The sequence below is a fragment of the Ascaphus truei genome, chromosome 3, assembly GCF_040206685.1.
Source record: "Ascaphus truei isolate aAscTru1 chromosome 3, aAscTru1.hap1, whole genome shotgun sequence".
Classification (NCBI taxonomy): Eukaryota; Metazoa; Chordata; class Amphibia; order Anura; family Ascaphidae; genus Ascaphus; species Ascaphus truei.
Window position 1 is genome coordinate 314,322,118 of NC_134485.1, and position 24,654 is coordinate 314,346,771.

At 42.3% G+C, this 24,654-nt stretch overlaps 1 protein-coding gene across 6 annotated transcripts in view; it reads left to right on the plus strand.

The window, feature by feature from the left end:
- The window catches only part of AKAP11 (A-kinase anchoring protein 11), a 59,269-nt gene that overhangs the window by 25,010 nt on the left and 9,605 nt on the right, over window positions 1-24,654 (plus strand). For 5 of the 6 annotated variants that reach the window (XM_075591077.1, XM_075591075.1, XM_075591076.1 and 2 more), the window contains 7 exons: window positions 3,728-3,775; window positions 7,033-7,158; window positions 11,612-11,873; window positions 13,289-17,747; window positions 18,805-18,960; window positions 20,618-20,701; window positions 21,697-21,743. In XM_075591077.1, coding sequence (XP_075447192.1) covers window positions 3,728-3,775; window positions 7,033-7,158; window positions 11,612-11,873; window positions 13,289-17,747; window positions 18,805-18,960; window positions 20,618-20,701; window positions 21,697-21,743 — 5,182 coding nt within the window. The remainder of the gene's footprint in view (window positions 1-3,727; window positions 3,776-7,032; window positions 7,159-11,611; window positions 11,874-13,288; window positions 17,748-18,804; window positions 18,961-20,617; window positions 20,702-21,696; window positions 21,744-24,654) is intronic. The other variant, XM_075591078.1, reaches the window with a different exon arrangement.

A 24,654-nucleotide genomic window follows, 5' to 3' on the forward strand; every position in this document is an offset into this window, starting at 1 on the left:
TAGATAGATAGATAACCTGTATATGAACTGTGCGGAGTCCGTACTTGAAAGCCTCAGGGATGCCAAGGTGTTAGAACAGGAGGGGTACTGCAGCTCTGCTTGAGTACCCATATTCTGGGCTAACACAAGGCGATCCGGCAACCATTTGTCCAACCCCAGACTCTGTGTAGCCTGGACAGCGGGGATGGGGGGGCTCAGTATGCAAAGAGGCAGAGGTGCCAGGTTGACGCATGACCCTTTGCAACATGAGAAAATGTGCCCTCCTGGCTTTACAATACCGGCAAATCGGTGATTGGCTGGCAGGAAAATTCCCACGCTCTGATAAGGCTTTCATTGACTAACCTGGGCAGCCTAAGAGAACTTGCAGCCAATCATGAGCGCAGATTCCCCCCTTCTCCCTTTTTTTTTTTGTGTACTCTATTGTATTTTTTCATTTTTAATATATATAACTACTTGCATGTGAGTGCGCACCAGATCTTCTCACTCAACCTCAAGTTGCTGAAAAAATTGATCAAAATAATACTTTTCAAGATGGAATCCGTCAGGTCAATCACAAGTACCTTGCATACAGGAATTTTTGTTGGCAGCTGTGGACCTCCAAAGATGCATTCCTAGATGTACCTGTTCTTCCGCGTACACAATTCCTCCGGTTCAGCGTCTTCAACCGACACTACCAATTCACAGCTCGCGCGTTTGGCCTTGCAACAGCTCCTCGGGTGTTTACGAAATTGTGAAAGAGTAGAAATAATATCAATGAGTCAAGGGTTCAAAGTATCAACGTGAGTTTATCTGCACCAAGGTACAAGTGAGAGAGAAATCAAAAATGAACTCATGCCTCTCAAAACATATTGCTTGGTATCACATTTTTTATACATTTCAAAATGAGTAATACGCCCCTTAAGTGGGCTGGCTTAGAGATAAAAAAACAATATGATGACATACAAAAATACTTATTGATACATAAATATGCTTCACATGCTATATTCTTATCCTATATATCACCATAATGTGGGCCCCTTAACCTTCTGACTTAAGGAGTGTCACGGTAACTTTATGACAAGGTATAATTTACACCAAAAAATACCTGGGTTGAACTGAACACGGCTGAGATATGATAAAATATAATTTATTCCTTGAAAAAGGTGAACACACGAGATATACAAATAACAGACAAAATATAGACACTTACTTAAGATGGAATGATGAAACAGTCAAATCTGGACTGGCAGTTCATACAGCAATCTTGAAAATCACAAAGACAATAGTCATAGGCTGAGCCGTGTTTATATACAATTATTTCCCATTGAACACAACCTAAACCCAGCCCCTCTCATAAATCAGTGGTGAGGTTGACAGTCTTTCCCAGAGTAAAACTCCCACCCAAGGACGTTTAAAAACTGCTTTTCCTATCTAAATAACTTCATAACTTCAGTTTAGTAATACTTACTGGCACGCGAGACATATTAATACATTCTGGCACGCATGACGCTCCCAATGAGACTAAATATTACCGTGTAATATTAAAATTAAGAGAGATATTAATATCTGTCTCTTAGTACCTGCTAGACATCATGTCTGTAATCATTATGTGCAAATCGGTCCCACGAATACACACATCTAGCTTTTAGCACGTTAAGCGGAGGACATCTCATAATATTCTTATATTTAATAAGGTCACTCATTCTGATATCTCCTTGTGTAACCGCACCCCTGGCCCCCATAACCCCTTGTCAAGAAATCCTTTGAAGCTGGGCCTCGTGTGTAGAGAACATTTGTCACAGGTGCTATATTTCACACATAATGCTCCAGACCTGGGTCCAAGCTGTCTCTACCAGCAATATACCCTTGGTTTGCCAATTAGGTATTAACATACTGTACACTAAACCCCCTCTGTACTTGTCACACCCAACTTCAATCAAGCCTTTTGAAGCCCAGATATTTCTGAAAAGACACCACACATATTTGTATTTTCCTAAACTGCAGCTCATTAACCCCTTAAGCCTCCCGCATCAATCCCAATGTATGTGTTGGTGCAAACACTGGAACAGAAACAATACATTTTTACAGGGGAATATACATTAGGATTCTGAAGCAGGATAAAAACATATTACTGGACCCCAGTCCAGTTAACCCCTTGCTCCCCAAGTGAGAGCAGGGGGTGGCCAAATGGGGTGTAACACCTTTAATACCGGGCCAAACCCCCTCTCCCTTGACAAGGAGTAACCCTGTTTAGCCCTCTGTGTGTACTGTATCTGTCAGATAACAGAACCTAAGGTCAGCAGAAATGTCTAAGGCAGAAAAAACCTCTTACGAATGCAATTTCAATTTCGTGACTCGTAGGAATTATACAAGGGCGAGTTACAGCCAGGAGCGATACTCTGCAGGATATCAATCATTCACAAATAAACAGATAAGCATACATACAAGCAAACACTCAAAATGGCGGTTGGGCCAAAATGGAGGTGATAGTCTGTCTTCATATAGCCTGAGCCACACACATTATCTCAATCTTCACAGTCCTCTCTTTTTAGTCTTAAAAACATAGTCTTTTAAGGATAATTCAGATAAAACTCCAGAAACGTTGCGCTTGCCTGGAGGGTCCAAATTTTGAATGACTTTGATAGTTCTGGAAACTCAGAGCTGCTGGCTATCATATTAGCCAGGTTGGTCTTTCTGCCATCATCTTCATCTGTATTCCATTGAGGGGGACTGACTTTTCCTTCTGAGATTGCATCTTCCGTGGTGTCGTCTGTGATCAGTGGCATGGCCTGGGTAGAGGGTGTTACACACCTTTGCAGATGGATTTACTGCACATGACACAGACATACAAAACAACCAGAACTGCAAGCACACAGACAAATCCATTCATCAGTTTCGCTCCTAGGAAACCAATCAATTTGCTAATTCCTAACAGAACCCACCTCTCATCACCGCCTTTCCTTAATCTCTCCTGTATCTCTGCGATCTTCTCTAGCTCATGTTCAATCTTAACACTTTGATCTTTAATAAAAACACAACATTGCTCTTTAACTAGGGCACATATGCTAAAATATAGTCCAGAGCCATTCTATTCTATAGGGCCATTAATCTAATCTGTACCTGTTCTTGATTAAGTATGTTAATGGATAAAATTAAGGCCATATCCTCCCTATACATTTTTAGTTCAGGGCTGTAAATACATTTTTACACAAGTTTCATTGGTTGGTGGTGGCACCTGACTCATAAATTGATTGTTGTTCCAGTGTAAAATCCCGCTACAGGAACCTCATTTACCAGTGGAATTCGGGTTAAAAGTTTAGAAAAGCACTCTCCTAAAAGGAATTCCATTGAATGTTATTTTTTATTTTGCTAAATGTGAGTGTATTTTTGCACTGGGTTTCCCCCAGCAGGTGACGTTGATAAATTGTGAAGATAAAATTAGGATGGGAGTAAGGTTGGTAATGTGAATATAGTGTTATACAATATCTCTGCTGCAAAAGATAATATAAAAAATCCCAGATTGCTACCTTATGAATCTTTAGTAGACCATTAGGAGTATGTCCATGCTCATTTTTAACTTGTTTGATTTTGTGGCACATTTGAGCTATTTGCTGTCCAAATAAGGTAAAAAGATCATCTGTAATGTAACAAATACTGTATGATTGCTTTTCACCATAACTCACCAGAGTGGCCTAAATTATCTCCACTGTCATATCATTATGTTAAATCTCCTATGATTGTTTTGCAGATTATGTTTCTAGGCCTTTCCGAAGAGTCAGGAGCTGCACATATTCAGGTAGGATACAATGGAAATAATTTTGTAAATGTTTATACATTATACTTTTATTACCTTGTATATTCCCATTGGTACTGAGCATCAGTATATATAATGCTTACCATGCTTCTTGAGAATGTTGACATACTGTTCTCTACACTGCATTCTAAACACTGCTGGTCACTCTTGGGAGATTCCCTTCCACTGCAGGCTCAATGCTTTTTGGTAGTGTAAGCAAATTTAAATTTTGACGCCCCTGGTTCAGATTCCTCAAATCCTTGGTGCAATTCATATTGGGGGTGCTTTGGTCTTTGGGGTTACTTCCAATCACAGCACAAAGAGCAAAGTCATGCCCCTAAATACACAGTGCGACCGCAGGGTAGTCAGGTACTGACTATGAAAGGGGGCCAGGGGAGTCGGGAAGTGGCAATAAAAGGAGCCAGGGGAGTTGGGGACTAGCTCTGGTGAAGGGGGAGCAGGAGAGTCGGGGACTGATTATATGAAGGGGGGAAACAGGAGACTGGCTATGAAGGAGGGAAGCAGGGCTCTGGCTATGAAGTGGGGGGGAAGGGGAGCCAGGGACTGATTATTAAGGGGGGGGAATGGGGACTGGCTATAAATGAGCAGAGCTGGGGATCCAGGCTATTGCTATGAAGGGGACACACAAAGAATAATAGAGTTCTGGCTATGATGTGGGGGGTGGGGAAACCTGGGGTAATAGAGTACTGGGGGGGAGACAGAGTAATTGGGTCCTGGCTAGGATGTTGGGTGCAGGGTAATCGGGTCCTGGAAATGAATAGGGCAGGTGAGTTGGGACTGCCTGAAGGGTGCTAAGAGAAGTGGGGGCATTCCTAAAGCAGATCACAGGCTGTCCCTACCGCCTCCACTCAGCTGCATCCCTCTGGTGTTCAGATTACATGTCCATGCACCTCATTCCTGCTATACACTAGCAGCCAGCTGCAGACACCACTCCTGAATCGGCGTGCTGATAGAAGTAAGGGATGAGGGGGTAACAATGAGCTGTCACGCTCAAACCGGGACACTTGGGATGTATGCGATCTCCAAGCTTTTGCTGTCATAGGCAAATGCCCATTTTGCCTATACTTGGGGTCAGCGATTAATTATTAGTGACTTTCTTTTGTCATTGCGGTGTGTTTGAGAACATTGGTAATGTGTGTCACAGGGGACCAGGGACTTTTGTTCACTTTTACCTTCCGGGAACATTTACCACCAGACGGCACAAAGGTTGAATAAATAGGTTTAATCGGGAAGCCCGCAGACACACAGAAATACATAAAAATGGAAATACATACCGTCTGGGGGGAGACACTGGCCTCAACTAGGTGCAGGGCGCCTGCTTGAGTAGGCTTACCCTGTCTGCTCCATGTCCAGGAAACACATACTACTCTTTTCGGGAGAGCCATTGTGTTCTCCCCGCTAGTTGGAGCTCCGTCCAATTCTCAGAACTTGGTCTGAGAACTTGGCCGCGAGAACTTGCTTCCAGCACTTATTCTCTGCTTGGCCAGGCTGCTCCAGCACCTCAATGCCGAGTACCCGCTAGTTGTCGTGTCTTTGGTCCAAGCCTGGAGCAAGTAGGATCGTTCCTCAGAACTTGGCCCCATCCTCAGCTTGGCCGGGCTGCTGCGGCACCTCCAGTGCCGAGTGTTTTGCTTTCGGAGCAACGCACTTTTCAAAAAGCCCGCCACAGCCTCACCGACCAAGTCCCAAGATTGTCTGGTTCTCTGATCGAGCAGTCCCCTTACATAGACCTCGGTGTCCTATGTTTAACATGGAAAAGGGACTGGCGACCAATCAGGGACGGGTTTTCCCACAGGAGCCAGTCACGAGCTGGAGGCTTGCCTGCCTGTAACCAATCAAAAGAGGGGGCATGCTTAGGCTCAGTTTGCTGGCAAGTGGGAATTTCGAACTGGCCAATGGTAACCGCATCGACGAGCTTCGTCTCGGCAACGGTTTCCCATGACCAGCTTCATTCTGCTCGCTGGGCTGGCGCCACAGTGTCTGCTAGTACAAAGGGTCTCCCTCGCTGGTTAACCATTCACAGACCTGTTCCCCTGCCCTTCCCCACCTGCCAGATGGCCCGACAACTCGTCGCTCCCATTTTTTGTTACAATCCGCATTTCTATAGAGGCGATCGGCTAACTCAATTACCGGGTCTACCGCCCGTAGAAATGCTTTACAAACCACTCCAATGCATTTTAATACAAAAGGAGAACTTGGGCTTTAAAACTTGTTTTCTAGAACTTTGTCCTGAAACTTTGTCCGAGAACCGGTTGGGGGGGCAATGTTTTACATACAGTAGGGAAAAGACTGGGACACGTTACACTTGCGTACCCGCAAAACAAGCATGATTTGTGGGTACAATTACAGTACTACCGGTAGCTCCGTTCAGTGACATTTTATAACTATTTTAATCCTTTTTGCCCCCCAACATCCACCCTAAAACTCCTTTTCCCGAAGCCCCTGTTCTGCAGCTATTTCCCTTTAAGTGGCCCAAATACACAAATTGGACCCAGCTTAGGAGCTCACATAGGCGGCTAGGGAAACATGGTTTGAAGGGGTCACAGTCAATACACTTTACCGGCCCTATGGGTTTACATAGTCGACCAGTTACACACGGTTTAGGGGAAGCCAGCCGGGCTTCACCTTTATTATGTGAGGCCGGCTACCCCTACCGTGACAATGGGTACTACACAAAGTGAATACTGTATGATGGACCTGATTTGTATGTTATCACAATAAGTTTTGTCTCTACATTATAATGTTGTTCATTATGATAATTGCATTTTTCACAGGCCAAAAAGTCTGTTTTCCAGAGGACCCTCATGCAATAATGTATTTGTTTTAGCCATACTGTATAAAGTACTACTTACAATTGCAATAGTGCACTTTAAACCATTATGGCTTAGTATGCCCAGATGTATTCTTTATTATGTGAAACTCGTATATGCTATTAACTTTTTGTGTTCCTTTTAGGCTCTTTAAGCAGTGAAGACATTGACATTTACATGGTTACATTACATTACACATTTGTTGCGCGAGAACTTGCCTACCATACTCCACTGTACGGTCATTTAAACAAATCGAGCAATTCATTACGTCATTGCACATGGTTTGCGTGATCAAGGGATCCCACTTTCATGTTTCTTGTGAATTAAATTAATTGTGTCAGTAAATAAGACCTTGCATTTGTATTACTTTTGAGATGAGAATATCAGAGATTGCAATGACTGCTTTGTGCATAATCTGCTTTCATGTAGGATCTAGCTGCTTTACACTTGGATCTCCCTGAGTTGATCAGATCACTTCACCTCTGCAGTGTAAATGATAATGAAGTTATTTTTCTAAAAGATTGGAAGACCATTACAAAGGCTTCTGAATCACAGGTAAGAATAAACTGTAAAACTGTCTTGCAGAAGTTTTTTTTTTTAAAGTGGATATTTATTGCAACAATGTATTCTCTGCGTAAAGCACAATTATTGCTTGGTTTTACTTCACTGAATGTACAACTAAAGTATGACGCCTATTACCAACAACCCGAAATTCCCCCCGGGTTGTGGATCTAGTCTGTTCGACCAACTCAAACGACGGGGTATCGGGGCGATTGCAGACCTCCTAAGCCTTGGGAAGCTCCTGAGCTATCACGATTTAAGGGCCAAATATCAAATCAGAGAATTGGACACATTCAAATACCTTCAAATCAGACATTTTATCCGTCAAATATGCCCACTCCCAGAGTACCCCACTCTCACGAGATTCGAATATCTCTGTAAGGTCAAGACCCATCAGAAAGGGCTCATATCTGAGATCTATCGGACCTTGGAGAATCCAAAGGTCTTAATCCAGCACGATTATATGCTCAAATGGGCCTCAGACCTGAACATCCCTATAGACAGAGAGATCTGGGAAGAAATCTGGCAGGCAGCCTCAGAAACTTCCCTATGTACCACAATAAAGGAAAATATATATAAAGTTCTGTTTGGCTGGTATCTTACCCCAGCACGTTTAAACCAAATCTACCCTCTGGCATCAGACCAATGTTGGAGAGGCTGTGGCAATAGAGGGGACATGGTTCACATCTGGTGGACATGTCCAGAAATTGTGAAGTACTGGACCAAGGTCCAAATTCTGCTGAAAGAGGTCACAGACCTAGATCTACCTATTGATCCACTGACCTTCCTTCTGGCCAGACCGATGTCCGACATTGTCCGGCCAACTAGGAAATTAATATCCTTCATTCTCACTGCGGCGAGATGTGAGATAGCGGCCTCCTGGAGGAGAATGACCGCGCCAGCCTTGGGATCGATCAAAAAGAGAATAAACGAGGTGATGCACATGGAGCGGCTGACTGCCGTCCTTAGACAAAACCTCCCTGCGCACGATTCAGTTTGGGACCCGTGGTTTCTTCTAACCCGGGACAGACGCCCCGCCCCAACAGGGTAGGGAACAAAAATTCCCTCCCCCCAAAGACAGAAAAATTCTGAGTAGATAAAACTCTAACGAACTTATCAATCATACCCCCCTCAGCCAGGAGGCAAATCCCCCTTACCCACTCTACTCCTCCCCCCCTACCCTCCCCCTTATCCCCTCCCCTCTCTGCCTTCACCTCTGGAAGGCGATCCCCCCGTCTCGACAACTTAGTTTGTCTTTCTCTACTCCCCAAAAAATGTTAAAATTATTAGGTACTGTAAATTGCACTGTATTTTTGCCATACCTGTTGAAACAATGCCTAATAAAAAACTTTATGGAAAAAAAAAAAAAAAAGTATGTAAATACCTTCATTCATGTTTATATCATTATTTCAAGATCTAGCAGCTTTTCTTACTTGGACCTAAAAACCATGTTCTCATTGAAATAGTGACAACCATATGTTAATGTACAATGTGTATTGCTTTGCCTCGAATTGTGCATTTAACAAATTGGATTGGATGCTGGCGATGAGTACATTTATTTAAGAAGTGCTGAGAACAACTGTTGCCATTTGCAGCAGCAATCCGGCCTACTACCTTTTTTGTTTAGTTTTTTTCTCTAATGAATTCTTTTATTACTTTTTTTTATTAAATTTTTTACAGAATTTGAACTGGAGGTGGGTAGGTCCTAAAGAGCTAATCAGCGCCATCTCTAGCCCCACGGCTTTCCTGTTTCCCCACCCCTCCTGGTTTCCAAGATACTTACCTTTCAGTTTTCACGGTGAATCAGGAAATCAAAATGGACGCCAAACCCCATAAGTCCCGCAGGCCATTAGCTCAGTTTAACAAAATAATAGAGCGTGACGCTCAACACTGGATTATAATATTAATCAAACCTTAAATAGAATATAATCAAGGTGAAAAATAGTGAATATTCCAAATAATCTGATCAATAATTACTATAGTAGTACTATTGATGAAGTGAACAATCAAGTGAACGGTAAAAAAAAATTCTGGTGCAAAAATAACTGAACCATATAATACAACAAGTGATAAAATATATATATATATCCTCCACTCGTAAACCATGGAAGAGGATATGTCTCAATAGCCTCCACAAGCGATATCCAAAAAAACAGGGGAGTGGGGGGTGCGTCACCATAGGAGAGAAAAAACAACATAGGCCAATAGTGCAGGATTCAGTGTAGTTCTTGTGACTTGAATCTATGAAGATTATACTTACTATACAAACAGAGAATAAAGTAAGTCATATGCAAACGTGGGTAGGACGCCACTTGCCCCAACAGGCCTCAAGGAGAGAAAGATTGCAATAGTGCAGATATCCTTATAAAATGATTTTACTCGCATAAAATAATACCCCCCTGAATTAAAGGCTTACATCATGGTTCATATTTAAAAGCAGTGTATGCACAAATGAAAAAGCAGTTGTAACTCCCGTATGTGTGGTGAGTCGCGTTCTTTTAGATCGCATCACTTCCGGTATCCCGATGGTGCTTCCCTCAGCACTGGTCCCATGCTCTGTCTCCTACTTTGGCAAGTGTCGGACTCAACGCGTTTCGCTCTGGTTCGCTTTGACAGGAGTCCGTAACCCCCACCCACGCCTGCACTTCTACATGTACCCTGTCTGATCAAGCACTAATTGAACAAACGTACTTGGAGGTGGGACCAGCGGCAGTGGCCATACAATACATGCTATAAAGACCTAACAGCAGATCATATGTCTCTAAAATAAATGCCACAATAAGCATTATCTATCTTCTAACAAAGTAAATATAAACATTTACATGAGAATGTACATACAATGAATGCTGCATTGACCAAATAACAGATCACACAGTACTAATGAATTTGAGAATGTGTGGATATCAATAGCTCAATTTAGAAATATACTGTATATATCTATATATATATATATATATATATATAGATATATACATAGATACATATATATACACACATATATATACATGACACACACACTGACACACACACACTGACTGACGCGCACACACACAGTGGAAGGATCAGTTTATGTGAGCCAGTACTACAGTATATTGGACATGGAGGAAAAGGCTGCTCGAAATAATGTAACCTCTTATAAAACTGTTTTATTTTAAATTAACATTTTATGCTTTTTGTAGTTAGTTCTGACCTATTTGCGCTTCTTTACGAATATGTGCAAACCGTAATGGCGAGTGAATCAGGACATTTGGCACCTTTTCATATTGAAAGACGTACTTGTAACCATAATATCCTAAAGTAATTGAGCTGTGATGATTTCACTTGATGCCCTCTGGCTTATTCTTCAATAGTATGTAAATTTATCATATTCATAAATAGGAAACTTTTATTAGAACATTTATTTTTGTCTTGAGATTGAAGGAGAATTGTTTGTAAAATCTTAAAAAAAGAACCTAGTAAAATTGTTGTGTTTTATACACATCTGTCTGCACCAGGAATGGCTGTCCTTGGACAATATGGCTTTATCAGATTGGTACAAATCTGAGCATATAGAATTAACACCGTTTACTATCCCATCGTGCTTATTTAACATTGGTACATATTTTGTCTAAGGTCACTCATTTGTGTTAAAACTGAAGATAACCAAGCTGTTGTGGACTAAATAATAATGATCGGTGCAATACTTAGAAAAACCTTTTTAGGGAAGCACAAACCACACTTACATACTGTATTCAACATTTGAAATCATCATCATCAGTATAAAAAAATATAGAATAAAAAGTATTGCAGGCCTTAATCCGAACACTTTTTATGGCCCGTGTACACCATTATCTGGGAAGTGTGTCTTGCTCCTTCGTACAGTATCACAGAGTTTTGGCATTGATGCCAATTAGTTCTGTACTATTTCTCTTTCCCAGCTAACCCTTGGGTTCTAAAACACTTGTGTATGAGGGAAGGTGGTTGTGCATCTTTATATTGGCTGGCAGGAGGTCTTTATTGACATGCCCAAGCACCTCAGATGCACCTTTTGTACATGGAACAGTCTTCCTGTCAGGTATATGCAGCTATGACGGCTTTCGAGTATATGCGGATATGACACCATTTTCGGCTATGAAACGTTAATTTATGGACTATAGGAGTGGCTCGGTGAGTAAGGCATTGACTCGGGAGCTTGATTTCAATCCCAGTGTCGGCTCCTTGTAACTTTAGAGACATCCCTTTATTTAGATTGTAAGCTCTATGGGGCACAGACTCGATTGAGCCTGCAAAATTCTGTGTAAGAATCAGGTTTCTCTTTTCCTGTAAAGAGTGTGCTAAACCTAAAAACAGATTTTCCTACATGATGATAGACAAACCTTGGAAGGTGAACAGATCCACATCACTATTTCTGTTTAGATTGTGTTACTCTGATGGCTTTTGACTTCTTTTTTTTCTTTTCTTCCCCAAGAACCCTTTTCCTGGTGCAGTGTGTGTGATGACATTGGCAACACTCCCGCACTTTAAAAGTGATTCGTTATTTGTCCTGCTGAGCAAATACACAACGGGTGTAAGGTATTCCATGGAGCAGCACTGCTTGAAGAAAATTAATAGAAAGACATCTCATAATGAGGATGATGATACCAATCAGTCTGTTTCTTCAATTGAGGATGATTTTGTCACTGCTTTTGAGCATTTAGATGAAGAAGAGTCAACAACAAATGAAAAACAAGGTACTGTTTCTTTTGACTTGAAATGTATGTATATCTTTATATAGCGCTATCTACAGTATGTACATTGCACTTCACAGCAGTAATACATGTGACATAATATAAAACTGTGGGAATAAGCGCTTCACACAAGTAAAAGATGTCCTTGCTCCAAAGAACTTAGTCTAAGTGTTAAGAAGAACGTAGAGACAGTAGGAAGATGTTCTGGTAAGTGCGTCTGCAAGGGGCCGAGGTCTATATGAGGTGTATAGTATCCGCCAAGGAGCTACCCATATGCCTTATTGAAGAGGTGTGTTTTAAGATGGGTGTTAAAGGTGGATAGAGAGGGTACCAGTTGGATGTTGAGGGGAAGGGCATTCCAGAGGTGTGGGGCAGTGTGAGAGGTGTTAGTCTCAAGGTTCAGCAAAGTATCCGTCCGCTCCTCCTTCTCTTACCGTGCACCCCAAAACTATAACAATCTACCGGAGACTCTCACAGCCACCACAAGTTTAAGTTCTTTCAAAACTAAAGTTGAGAAAATAGAGCAAGTGAGATAATACAAGGCATTCAAGGAGTTAAGAGGCAAAAGGCAGGAGAGAGACAGGTAGGGTCCAGCTCCCGGTTTTTGAGTAATGGTATAACTTGCGTGTTTGCAGGAGGAGGGAAAGAAACCAGAGTAGAGGGAGGAGTTGAAAATGTGTGAGCGTGGGGTTTAGACTAGGAGCAAGATGTTTGAGGAGATGGGAGGGAATGGGTTTGGGAGGTTAAATGGTGGAGGTTGACGAGGCGATCAGTAGCGACACATCCTCCTTTGTGACAGTGGCAAGAGTTGCGGAAGGCTGGGGGAGAGTTAGGAAGAGGTGTAGAATTTGAGGAAGATACAGAGGGTATGTCTTGCCGAATGGAATCCACCTTTGTCTTGAAATAGTCAGCAAAGTCCTGAGGTGAAATGGAGAAAAGAAAAACAGGTAACAGATGGCGATCTGAGTCATTGACAGAGAAGAGTCAGTGCGTGTTGATTAGTGAAGAAAAGTAGAGTTTTTTTTAGCACTGTTTTTAAGATGTTCAAAAAATTAGCAGATTGAGGCTTGCCCACTCATCAGTTACAATTAGTTGATCCGTTAGAGAGTATTTGGCCAGGGGGCATTCTGTCTTATTGTATGTTATTGTGATGATAATGATCAAGCTATTAAGACTGTAGGGGTTATTTATGAAGGCCATTACAGGTTAACGCACCCTATCTTGCGGTAACTCCCATGTATGATCGGGTGCTCCAACCAGTAACTGACCGTACTAAATAGGCCCCTATGTTTGTCATTACAAACCTATAGAATATGCTAAGCTTAGTACTGTAGGTAGTGAAGATGAAAATTGAGTCTTGTTTTTAAAACATTTAAAATATATTTGTACCATAAATGTTTTTTTAATTTATTTTTCAGAAATAAGATGTGGAATAATGAGAAATCAACGTGATGTAGCTTCTCAAACGCAACCTGCTCATTGCTTAGACATCAGTGGGTCAAAAATCATTTTTAGCTCTGTGCGCCGGAGATCATCTATAAAATCTGCAACATTAATGGGCTTCATGGGATTTCAAGACTTAACTTCTGTCAAAAATACGGTCACAACCTCTATATGTGATCCCTGGAGGCAAAGGCATTGTTCAGGCCAAGACAAAACAATACTCTCCTCCTCCCCTGCGGAGTCCTCTGAATCTGATTGCTCAAGTCCAAGTCCTATTATTTTCCTAGATGAGGAAGGATATCAAAAAAGCTTGAGAGCAAAACTTAACCTGCCAAAAATTCCTGTTGTGAAAGATGGTATTGAAGACTCAGATTCCGAACTAAGTGAATTTTTTGATAGCTTTGATCGCTTTGATGATCCAGAACTATTTCTAGAAAACAACTATAAACTTCATCCGAAAGCCATTCTTGCTTGTCCACCTAAAAAGAGAAATTGTGCCCAAAACCATCTTATTACTGTCTCTATGAATCCTCAAAAGTTTAAGTTTGATGCCCCTACACTGCCAGCCAATATAAGAAAGCCAACCCCTCGTAAGCCAGAATCTCCATACAGTAGCATATGTGATGTACCAGATTCCCCCCGACCAGTGAAGACCTCTGCAGAGGATACTGGTACTCTATTTAGTCCCATTAGATCATCTGCTTTTAGCCCTCTTGGCATTGCCTCGCCTGCAGAGGCCTTTTACCACTTGGATGGTAATGAAAATGTTACTTCAAGGAAAGACCAATCTTCCACTGCTTACAGTGATTATGCAAACCGTGTATGCATTGAACTGTTTGACTCTGTATTGAATTCTAAACCTTCCATTAACTTAGGTGTATCAAAAAAAGGGCTGGAGAAAACTACGAAACTTAAACGCAAATCCTACAACAAAGAGTCAGAGCTGAAACAGAAATCAAAGCAAAAATCTGTTAAGGTTGGTATTCAAAAATTTGCCACAGAACTGGTTGAAAAAAGTTTTGGCAGTGCGTTTAAAGACCTGCAAAAGGGAGTTTCAACTTGTACGACTGCACTGTGTCATTTAGCTGCTAGGTTAACTTCATATGTGTTTCAAATGGCTTTTTATGAAATTGGAAGGAGGCAAGCATTTTCAATAAAAAAACGAGCTATTAATAGTCTAGCAAACCTCATGGTGAGTGAAGTCATTACAAGTGCTCTACAGGAACTCAGGTTTATAAAGAAGCAGATGTTTACCAATGCAGTTACCCGCTTTGCTGCAGACTTGGCTGAGGAGCTTGTTTTTGAAGGTATTATGGAAGTATGCCAGTTTTCACATCCGCCTACCCCAACGGTGGCATCATTGCGGTCTTTTGATTATGATAATGTAGTAGTAAGTTCTTACGCTAAAGATTTATCAGAATCTGTGATTCAGGAAGCATTTATTGAGCTATCCCAGGTAAATGTAACTTTTACCACTCAAGCAGCAATCAGTGTTTCCATGGACAACCTAAAGTACGGAAGCTCAGAAGGTATGATGCAATCAACACAAACATCTATGACTTTCCCCAACTTACCTGATAGATTACAAGTACCACTGACTACTGGACCGGAGTCAGATAAGGACTACACCGTACAGCATGCCTTGTTCTTTACATCTGGCCTTGTAAGTTCTATTCCGGTACCTGTTGCTGCCAAAGCCCTTAGCCAGCAACACATTTTAAATGATATTTTTACTGTTAATGAAAGAACGCAAATTTCAGTCAGTGATGTGTATATAAATACTGTCGAAAAATCAAACCTCTCCCCCAAAAAGACAGACGAAATAGCAGCCGATAAAAATGTATTGCCTGCTTCTGGAAGCAGTGGTGATAAAAGCCAAAGAGCGCAAGAAGGAAATAAAGATTCGGAGACGAGAGAACTGAAGGGACCGAAAACTTTCTCTGTAACGATGGTGGACATGATTGTCAATGAAGCGTATGAAGTTACATCGTCCAAACTGGCGAGAACTGTAGAAGATGATTCTGAATTGTTAACAAAGAAAGTTGTTGAAATTCCTTCTCAACATCTGATCTTGGAGGGGGAAACATCGAGCAATAATTTTGCAGATGATTTGGCCAAGTGTATATTGCAACATTCTGTAGATGAAACTACACGCGTGCTTTTAAACAAATGTGAGGCAACTACACCCAACATTGACTTGGCAATTCCTGCCATTGATCAAAATAAATGCATGACACAGGACTCTGAAATGCTAAATTGTTCACCAAAAGCTACGGAGCAGCAGCTAATGATTTCCAAATGCCCCCCATCCCAGGAACACCTTCCCCAGTGCTCACTCTTAGTTGCAAAACCGTATACCCAAGAAAATGAGGGCACAGTTGTAGATAAACATTCCTGTAGCACGTCTATGCTAAATTCAAATGTTTCATTTAACAAAATGAGTTCAGAGGGAATGTCTTCAAAAATAAATATTCATAATACTGATCTTCCAGTTTCATCCATGTTTGGTCTGCAGAGCTGTCTTTCACACATCAATAGTTTTTCCTCTGTAATGTGTAGTTGTGGCGATGATTTCTTTTTTGAAGATAAAACAAGTCAAAGAGATGCAAATTTCATTTCACTGCCTGGTACACCACCCCCCACTCCTCTGGCATCATATAAAATAAGCCCTGACCGAAGCCTGAAAAAGCTAAGCAAGAAGCTCAAAGGACAGTTGGCAAAAGAGTTTTCTCCAGCCACCCCACCCTCTACACCACATCTGTCTGTTTTAGAAAATGACTCTAGTAGGAAAGATGATTTCATGCTGAAACTCATGAGGTCACTATCAGAAGAAGTTGAAAGCACCAGCAGCGACGACAATTATGAAGACGTTGAGGTTTCTGAAGAAACTTTCCGATATGCAGATTATTTATCCAGTCAAATCATATCCATGTCCACTGAAATTGCTGCTTATTGTTTAGATGATGAATCGGCCCCAGTAGCAACTGTTAAAAACAAGTCACTGTTAAGTGTCTTAAGTGATAAATGGGGACATCCTGCATACATGAGAAATATTACTGAAGAAACTTTAGAGACATTGTGCATATATGCAGGCGGAATTTCTGGTGAAATTATTGATGATGCAAAGAAAGCATTAAGCAAGAGGCAGTACACACTAATGAAGAAATTCAATTGTGATGTTGATTGCCGTTACTTTAGAAAACGTGACAAAGATTGTAGACCAAAAGAGAGAGGGTGTACATATACATGTATGACGTATAAAGAAGTTGATCCTTGCACTCTCTCTTTGCCTCAAAATAACTTTGGTGCTGGTTTGACCTCAAAATATCCAAGCTGTGAAAGTGTGACAGAGGAATATGCAGATCACATTATACGTGTACTAAAAAAGGAAGGAGGGAACCGTGAGTTGATCATGGATCAGTATGCCAGCAGACTAGCTTATAGTGCTATCAAGTTTGGTCTACAGCAAGCTTCCAAAAACATGAAACTAAAACGTAATAGGAGAATTGTACCTAGAAGGCACTCGGAAGCAAATAGTACACAGGAAATACTAAGACTTCTGAGCAGAACCCACCACCAAGAAAAGCCGAACAGAGGTAGCGTTGGTCATCATTCTTATGGTGAGGAACCTTTCATAAATGGGAAAAACGTACAAAGGCCGGAATTCATCGGACTACTTCATTTTGCGGAAACTCTTGCACACACCATAACGTGTGATGTAAGGAGAAAGTTAAAGATGTCTGCTGCTTCTCTTCCAAAATCTCTGACCGATTCTTGTCTCTATACAAAATCCAAAATAGATGATGTTACTGGTGACCTTGTTAAAACATCATTTTCCAAAACGCTTCTTCCTATTTCACAGAATCGCAAATTATACCACAGCACCGGCAGTCTAAATGAGAATGGTTTTAGTGAGAGTATTATTCAAACTATTGAGCAATATGCATGCAAGGTTGTTGACAACACCTTAGAAATTGGAATGGAGACTGCAAGACTGCAAGCTGTGGAAAATAGAAAACATTTGGATAAAATTCCATATGCTGGAAAACTTGTACCTTCATATGGTACAGCTTGTGGACATTGTAGTGCAAAAGAACAACAATGTTACCCCTTGTCTTCATGTCATTCCTTGTTGGGACAGGAAGCCTCCAGAAAAATACAGCAACCTTCTAAGTCTAAACACAACAACGCTTGTCAGAAATCAAGGCGTTTTCATCTAAATGTGCCTAAAATACACATTGATCGTGATAAAAGAGCAATATTTGCAGAGAAAATAGTTAGCGCTGCTATTGAGAAAGCAGAGCGTGAATTAAGCAACACGAGTTTGGCAGCTGACAGCGGCATTGGACATGATGGGATCAGCTTTGCAGAAAGCCTTACCACAGGGATAATGATGTCCACTATGAAGACTATTGGCCATGTTGTTAACATGAGGTAAGAGTAAACCACGCTCACTCACGCACACACATGCACGTATGTGTTTTATATATTTACTTTTTTGAAAGTCTAGTGTAGTATCCATTTTTTTTCTTTTCTTAGTTTAACACAGCATATCATAAGCTATCACATTACATAATGTTTGCAACTAGGATACAGATGGTGCCCTATACTATTCTCGGTGTGCAAAGTTACACAGTATATGTAAACATTGTACATTACATTCTAGTTCTCTGTTACTTGTTGGAGCTGATCAAGAGTAATCCAAACATCACATAAATTATACGTACAATTTATGTAGGAATTAAAAAAAATTCTCAGACTTTTATGTTATACTTTGGTATAGCTACAGCATGGCGTGACGTTTAAAAAAAAAAATATATATGTATATGCAGTGGTTGACAAATCACCAAAAAATCTACCCGCCACACAAAAAAAATCTACTCGCCACCTAGTACCAAACGTGTGCTGCTTGGGCCAATATTTACTCGCCCGGGGGTTAAATCCACCCGGGGCGAGCAAATGTATAGGTTTGTCGAACACTGTGTATGTGTGTATATATATATATATATATATATATATATATATATATATATATATATATATATATATATATATATATATATAGTGTTTATATGTATATGTATTTGCATGGCCTCCCAGTTATGTCAGGCAGTTCTACTACACTTTTGCCCCAAAGGCATTTTTTGGAACTCCCACATTTAAATATGAAATATTTCTCTTAATTTTATGTTTTTATTATTATTAAGAGAGAAATACTGCAGTGTAAAGTCATGCACTGGGAGTATATTTATACAGCCATTGTGTGTATGAATATTGTATATATACACCGCCAAGTCTATCTGGACAGGAGGAAATGACAGTTGCGCTCATGGTTGACGTAGTGAGCTCAGTGACATTTCTTGCCGGACATTACGGAAATCTAGGGAACTACCATTTGATTGGGAGTTGGCAGGCTGCTATTCTGTACCCTACTACTGCACTTGATGTATCACACGCCATGCTCAAAATCTGTTCCATGTTTTTTGTTTAGTTCTAATGGGAGAGATGGGTTTCAGTCAGCTGACTCTGTTACCAGTCAGCAGACAAGCGTCAGTGTTGGTGATGACAGCACAGGCAGCTGGTCCAACTTGAGTTTTGAAGACGAACACCACGATGAGAGCAGCAGCTTTCTTCACCTCAGTGACAGGTACATTGAACACTATATCATACTTATTAACAGCCTGCAAACTATTGGGCTACCATCCACTGAATAATTCCATCAGTGAAGTGATTTCTGGATTAATGAACTTGGCACTATCTAACACAGGATAAATGGCATTAAAGAAAATCCATTTTTCTTTTTTCTTATTGCAAAGATTATAACCAGAGATTCTCCAAATTTATAATTTCACCATTTACATTTCAGTAAGCGGTTTGTGTTCCAATATGATTGCATAAGTCAATACCAGGTATATTGAACGTAGCTGGGAAAATGTATTGCAATTGTAGGATGCCTTACTTTTTCAGTTCTAGACCAGTGGATTTCAACCTGTTTTCTCTCGGTATACCCCTAACCACAGTGCTGAGTTGCTTAGACACCCCTACAATAGGACAGGGTCACAGAAAACAGGGAGACTGTCACCGGAGATAGGGGGCAGGGGAGGGACAGACGGGAGTCAGAGGGGGGCAGAAGGGGGTCAGGGGGAGTCGCAGAAAACACACTTGCACCCTCACCTCTCTACTGCCCATGCTGCTTCCTTCTTTGCTTGGCTGCACCCCGCAGGCTCCTGACACCACCTCCTGATTGGCTGCTGCTGGGTAATGAAGCCAATCAGGATAGAGGAAACTGCCCTGCTCTGGGTGATCAATGTAATCCCGCAGCACCCTTTTGATCCTCTCACGGAACCCCAGGGTGCCATAGAACCCCGGTTAGGAAACACTGAGCTAGACCATTATCAGGAAAATTTGCATGCAAGAAAAATATTTCTGCTGGCCTTTGGTTTTAGCATTTCTCCTTGCAAGATTTTCCTCTACTTTCCACAAGAATACACCATTTTAATATCCTATTCCATCAACATTAGTAGTATGCACAAAATATATGAGCCACAAGGGAATCCACAAACTGCCCCAGGTCTCAAAGGTGACAATTAAAACAAAGTAGATGCTGTATGTATTTTTCTGCACAAGTGTTTAATCTTCTCTGCATGTAATATACTCGTTTCTGAGCTTGCTTGAACAGATTAGCAACAGATACAATTGTGTGAATTAGAATTTGAGTCACACAGTTGTTCAAAACTGGGACACTCGCATAAACGCAGCCGTTGATTACAGAACCCTAATTGCTTGCAATAAAAATACATCAAAAAAAACTGTTGTCTCGCTCATAGGCTGGTTAATGATTAATTTCTGAAATGTATGTATCATTATATTTCTACACCGTCAGGTCAGCAGTGTATGCAACACTTTACAAAATTACAATCTGGGGAAATAAAGTTCAGACAGTGGGGGAAAGTGCAGCAAGTAAATGATTAACATCAAGCAAAGGGAGGAAATATAGACTATACATATCAACATAGAGCATCAGCCCCCAGCAAACACATGAGATGAAAATGATTACCCATGACACCACTCTCGTGCAGGTTTTGGGCCTAACTTAGTATTTGAAGTCCCGACTCCCAAGAGCCACAGATCACTGCTAAAAACATCACTTGAATTACTTTTTTTGTCAAGCACCTGAAATCTGACAAGATGACACATTAAATAATATAAGCAGTTGGTCTTTAATAGTAATGTTTCTAGCATTTAAAAAAAAAATGTAATTTCAAGTTCTTCAGATGTTTAGCAATATTGTCTTCTCCTGGTAGTAATGGTAACAGCAGTAGCTGGAGCAGTCTTGGTTTAGAAGGAGACATGTACGAGGAGAATATATCCTTTCCACCATCAGACAGGTTGGTCTAGCTACTGGGCCCTTTGGTAATAATGCATGCACATAGGTTATGGATCAGCCATGTAATCATTATCAACATGAATGACATTTCATTTATCATTTACAATGGAATTGGTATAAAGAATCTTCTTCTGGTGTGATTTATGATTATGCATGTTTGGCCTTTTTCTATTCAGAACCTTTTTATTTTACATAAAGTAAACTTTTGCTTCCATAAGTATATTTCTTTCTGATTTAACATACATTTTTTTTTTTAACCAATTTCAAATTATGGTCTTGTTTTTCATGACATTTGTATTCTCATGTCTTACAATTACCCACACTTTCTAAGCATGGACAGATATGAACCAGTCTAGAAAGATGATCACTCCATAGTGATAATATTCTTGATCGTGGCACTGAGAATCGGGATCATTCAAAAGAACTATCAGGCTGTATGTAAATTTGAGTTAATCTGAAGGTGTTTTTGGCCTTGTTAAGTGGGAATTTTTTTTCTCTTCAATCTTTTCATTTGAGTACGTTTTGAAGTAGGAAAAACAACACTGTTATTTAAGACTTTGGAGTAGACACTGTCATCCAAGGAGCGGAATCATGGGAAACACACTCACAAATGATAGCTAAGCATCTTTAGCCCCCCTTGCCACCTATGCCCACCAGTGATCTCTAATCCTCAACCATGTAGATTAAAAAAAAAATAACCTGCATGGTTTGTACAATAATCTGTGTGTGATACAAAGGCATATTTCATTGACCTATTGATCTCTTGGATACCATCTATTTCAATGCTACAAGCCAGTCGTGAGTCAATATAGGAAAATACTGTTGGAAGCAAATCATTTACTTATTTGTGTGTACTTTCCTCCTTTCTCTGTGAAATCCTGCATGTTATAAACATGTCTTTATAGGTCATCAATGTTTTGTTTTGTTTTTCCGCTTCTTTTACTCTTCCTTAATTTTTCTGTGACTAAAATCCACTTTTTTTTTGTTGAAACATAGTGACAGTGCAGAAGAAAAAAATGAAGATCCAAAAGTAACCGCAGAAGGTAATAATTTGATTGTTATATATGTTAACATTCGTACTTGAGGTATAAATAAATGCTGTACAGACCCACATTCAGCGAGATTATGGAGTTAAAAACTTTAAGATTGGTGTACCATGAGTAACTTTGAGCCCCGGGTAGCAGTCTTTCCCAGGCACTGTATAAGCTATCGATCCTTGCCACAAAAAAGTTTTCACCAACTGCTATCCAAGAGTTGATGGGGAGAGATTTCTTCCCACCCCCCTCCCCCCCACTTCCGCCAGTGAGGTTGAAACTCGCATACGTATTCGAAGAACTAATTTATCCAAATATTGAGTAAAATGCAACAGTACTTTTACATTACGTAACAAAATACATTTTTCATTCTTCAGTTTGGGACATCTTTGCACAGAGCCTGAGAAATCTAAACCTGATACTACTAGTTTGAATACTAGATTGTAGAAATCTTGTGGATAGACCTTAGCAGTGGAGGAAAAAATACACAGGAAATATTTGTAGGGATATGCTATAAACCAACAAATGTCTGAGATAGAGGAAGCCAAAAAACTTTTGCAAATAGAGAAGGCATCAAAACTAGGTCATGTTTGCGTGATGGGTGATTTTAAATTATCCAGACATAGACGGGGGCACTGAAATTAACATTATAACGAAAGGAAACAGGTTTTTGGAGGTGTTAAAACACAATTGCATGACCCAAATTATGGAGGAACCAACCAGGAGAGGGACATTACTAGATTTGGTGATATCAAACAATGCAGAAGTAATAACGTATTCACGTCCGGGAACATTTGGGAAACAGTGATCATAACATCATCTCATCTATCTATATCTATATTTTTGAAACCATTGTATTTCACTGTGTCTAGGGGCAATCACATTGGACCTTGGGCCCGTCACTCCGCCTCAGGCCAATGAGATTGCTCCCTTGGCCCTCCCGCCCCCGCACACCTCTCATTGGCCTGCGGACAACACACCTACTCCACTGCCACACTCTCCCAGCCCTCACTGAGGTTTGGGAACGCTTCACAGCACCTAACCCTCACTGCTCTGGGAGATTTGCACAGCACCTAACCCTCACTGCTCTGGGAGATTTGGGAACGCTTCACAGCACCTAACCCTCACTGCTCTGGGAGACGACGCTTCACAGCTCTCACCTCTCAACTCACAAAACCCTCACCGGCTGCTACCACCAAAAGAACTGCGGAATCAGGTACAGACTCTTGCCATTTACAACACTTGACACACACACACACAACACCATGCCCGCAACACTCCCCAACCTCACCCATCAGGAGCGCACGCCCTCACGGGAACGCAGGTCCGCTACCGCAGACCCTCTCCGTCCCACACACACACTCATGACTGCCAGCACCCCTCCCCTTCAACCCGCGCGGACTCACTTCAAACCTGCAGACAACAGTGCACGATCACCGCTTACCCACAAACACCGGCCTGAATACCACCTCCACACACCTCACGCTCACGGAGCGCACACCGACGGCCAGCGCCTCTTAAACACCCCCCCCCCTTACCCACCAATGCAGACCACGACCGCACGCAACACCTCTCCCGGTACCGCAGACCCTCTACAAAACGCACACACTCCTGCCTACCCTGCCACCACCCTCCCCGTCACCTTAACACAACCATGCCGGACCGCACGTTCACCGCCAAAACACGAGACACTCTCTGCTACTCACTTTCACCGCCACAGAACCTCATCACTACCGGACAACGCCCGCATCTCAGCAACACCGTCCCTCCTACGGAGGCCGCATCCAGAGCCAGCAACACCCCAACAACATTCCCCTCACCTAGCCCGCAACCCCACACCCCCCCAAAGCCTCCCGTAGCCCGCAACCACTCCCGTAAGACGCAAACCCTCCCGTAAGACGCAAACCCTCCCGTAAGACGCGTCGCATCCGGAGGCAGCAACATTCCCATCACCTAGCCCGCAAACACCCCCCCTTCCCCCCAACAGCCTCCCGTAGACCGCAACACACCACAACCACTCCCGTGCCGCGCAACCACTCCCGTCAGCCGAAACACCTCCCGTAGCCCGCAAAGCCCCCCCCTCCACAACCCCTCCCGTCAGCCAAAACACCTCCCGTAGGCCGCAAAGCCCCCCCTCCACAACCCCTCCCGTCAGCCGAAACACCTCCCGTAGGCCGCAACCCCCCAAAAACACCTCCCGTAGCACGCAACCCCTCCCGTAGCCCGCAAACTCCCCCCCACAACCCCTCCCGTCAGCCGAAACACCTCCCGTAGCCTGCAACCCCCCTCCCCCACAACCCCTCCCGTCAGCCGGAACACCTACCGTAGACCGCAACCCCCCCCAAAACAACTCCCGTAGCACGCAACCCCTCCCGTAGCCCGCAACCCCCCAAAAACCATCACGTACCCCACAAACCCACCCCTAGCCCGCAAACACAACAACCACTCCCGTAGGCCGCAACAACACCCCTCCAGGGGCCACACCTCACCTTCACCGTACTGCCACATCAGTGCTTCACAATACAAGATAGCACTGATTCCATTCAACACGTCCTGCCACATGTCTGCTCACAGCGTCACTTAGACAGAAACACACACACAACAGTCAACCACACTCACTCGCCGCACGCCCTCAGCCCCGCTGCACGCCCTCAGCCACGCCCCACGCCTTCAGCCACGCCCCACGCCTTCAGCCACGCCGCACGCCCTCAGCCATGCCGGACGCCCACAGCCACACCGCACACGCCCTCACCCACGCCCTCACACACGCTCTCACACACGCCACGCGGCCTCACACATGCCACACGCCCTCACACACGCCACACGCCCTCACACACGCCACGAGCCTCACACACGCCACACGCCTCACACACGCCACACGCCACACGCCTCACACACGTCACAGTCACTCAGCTCTTCG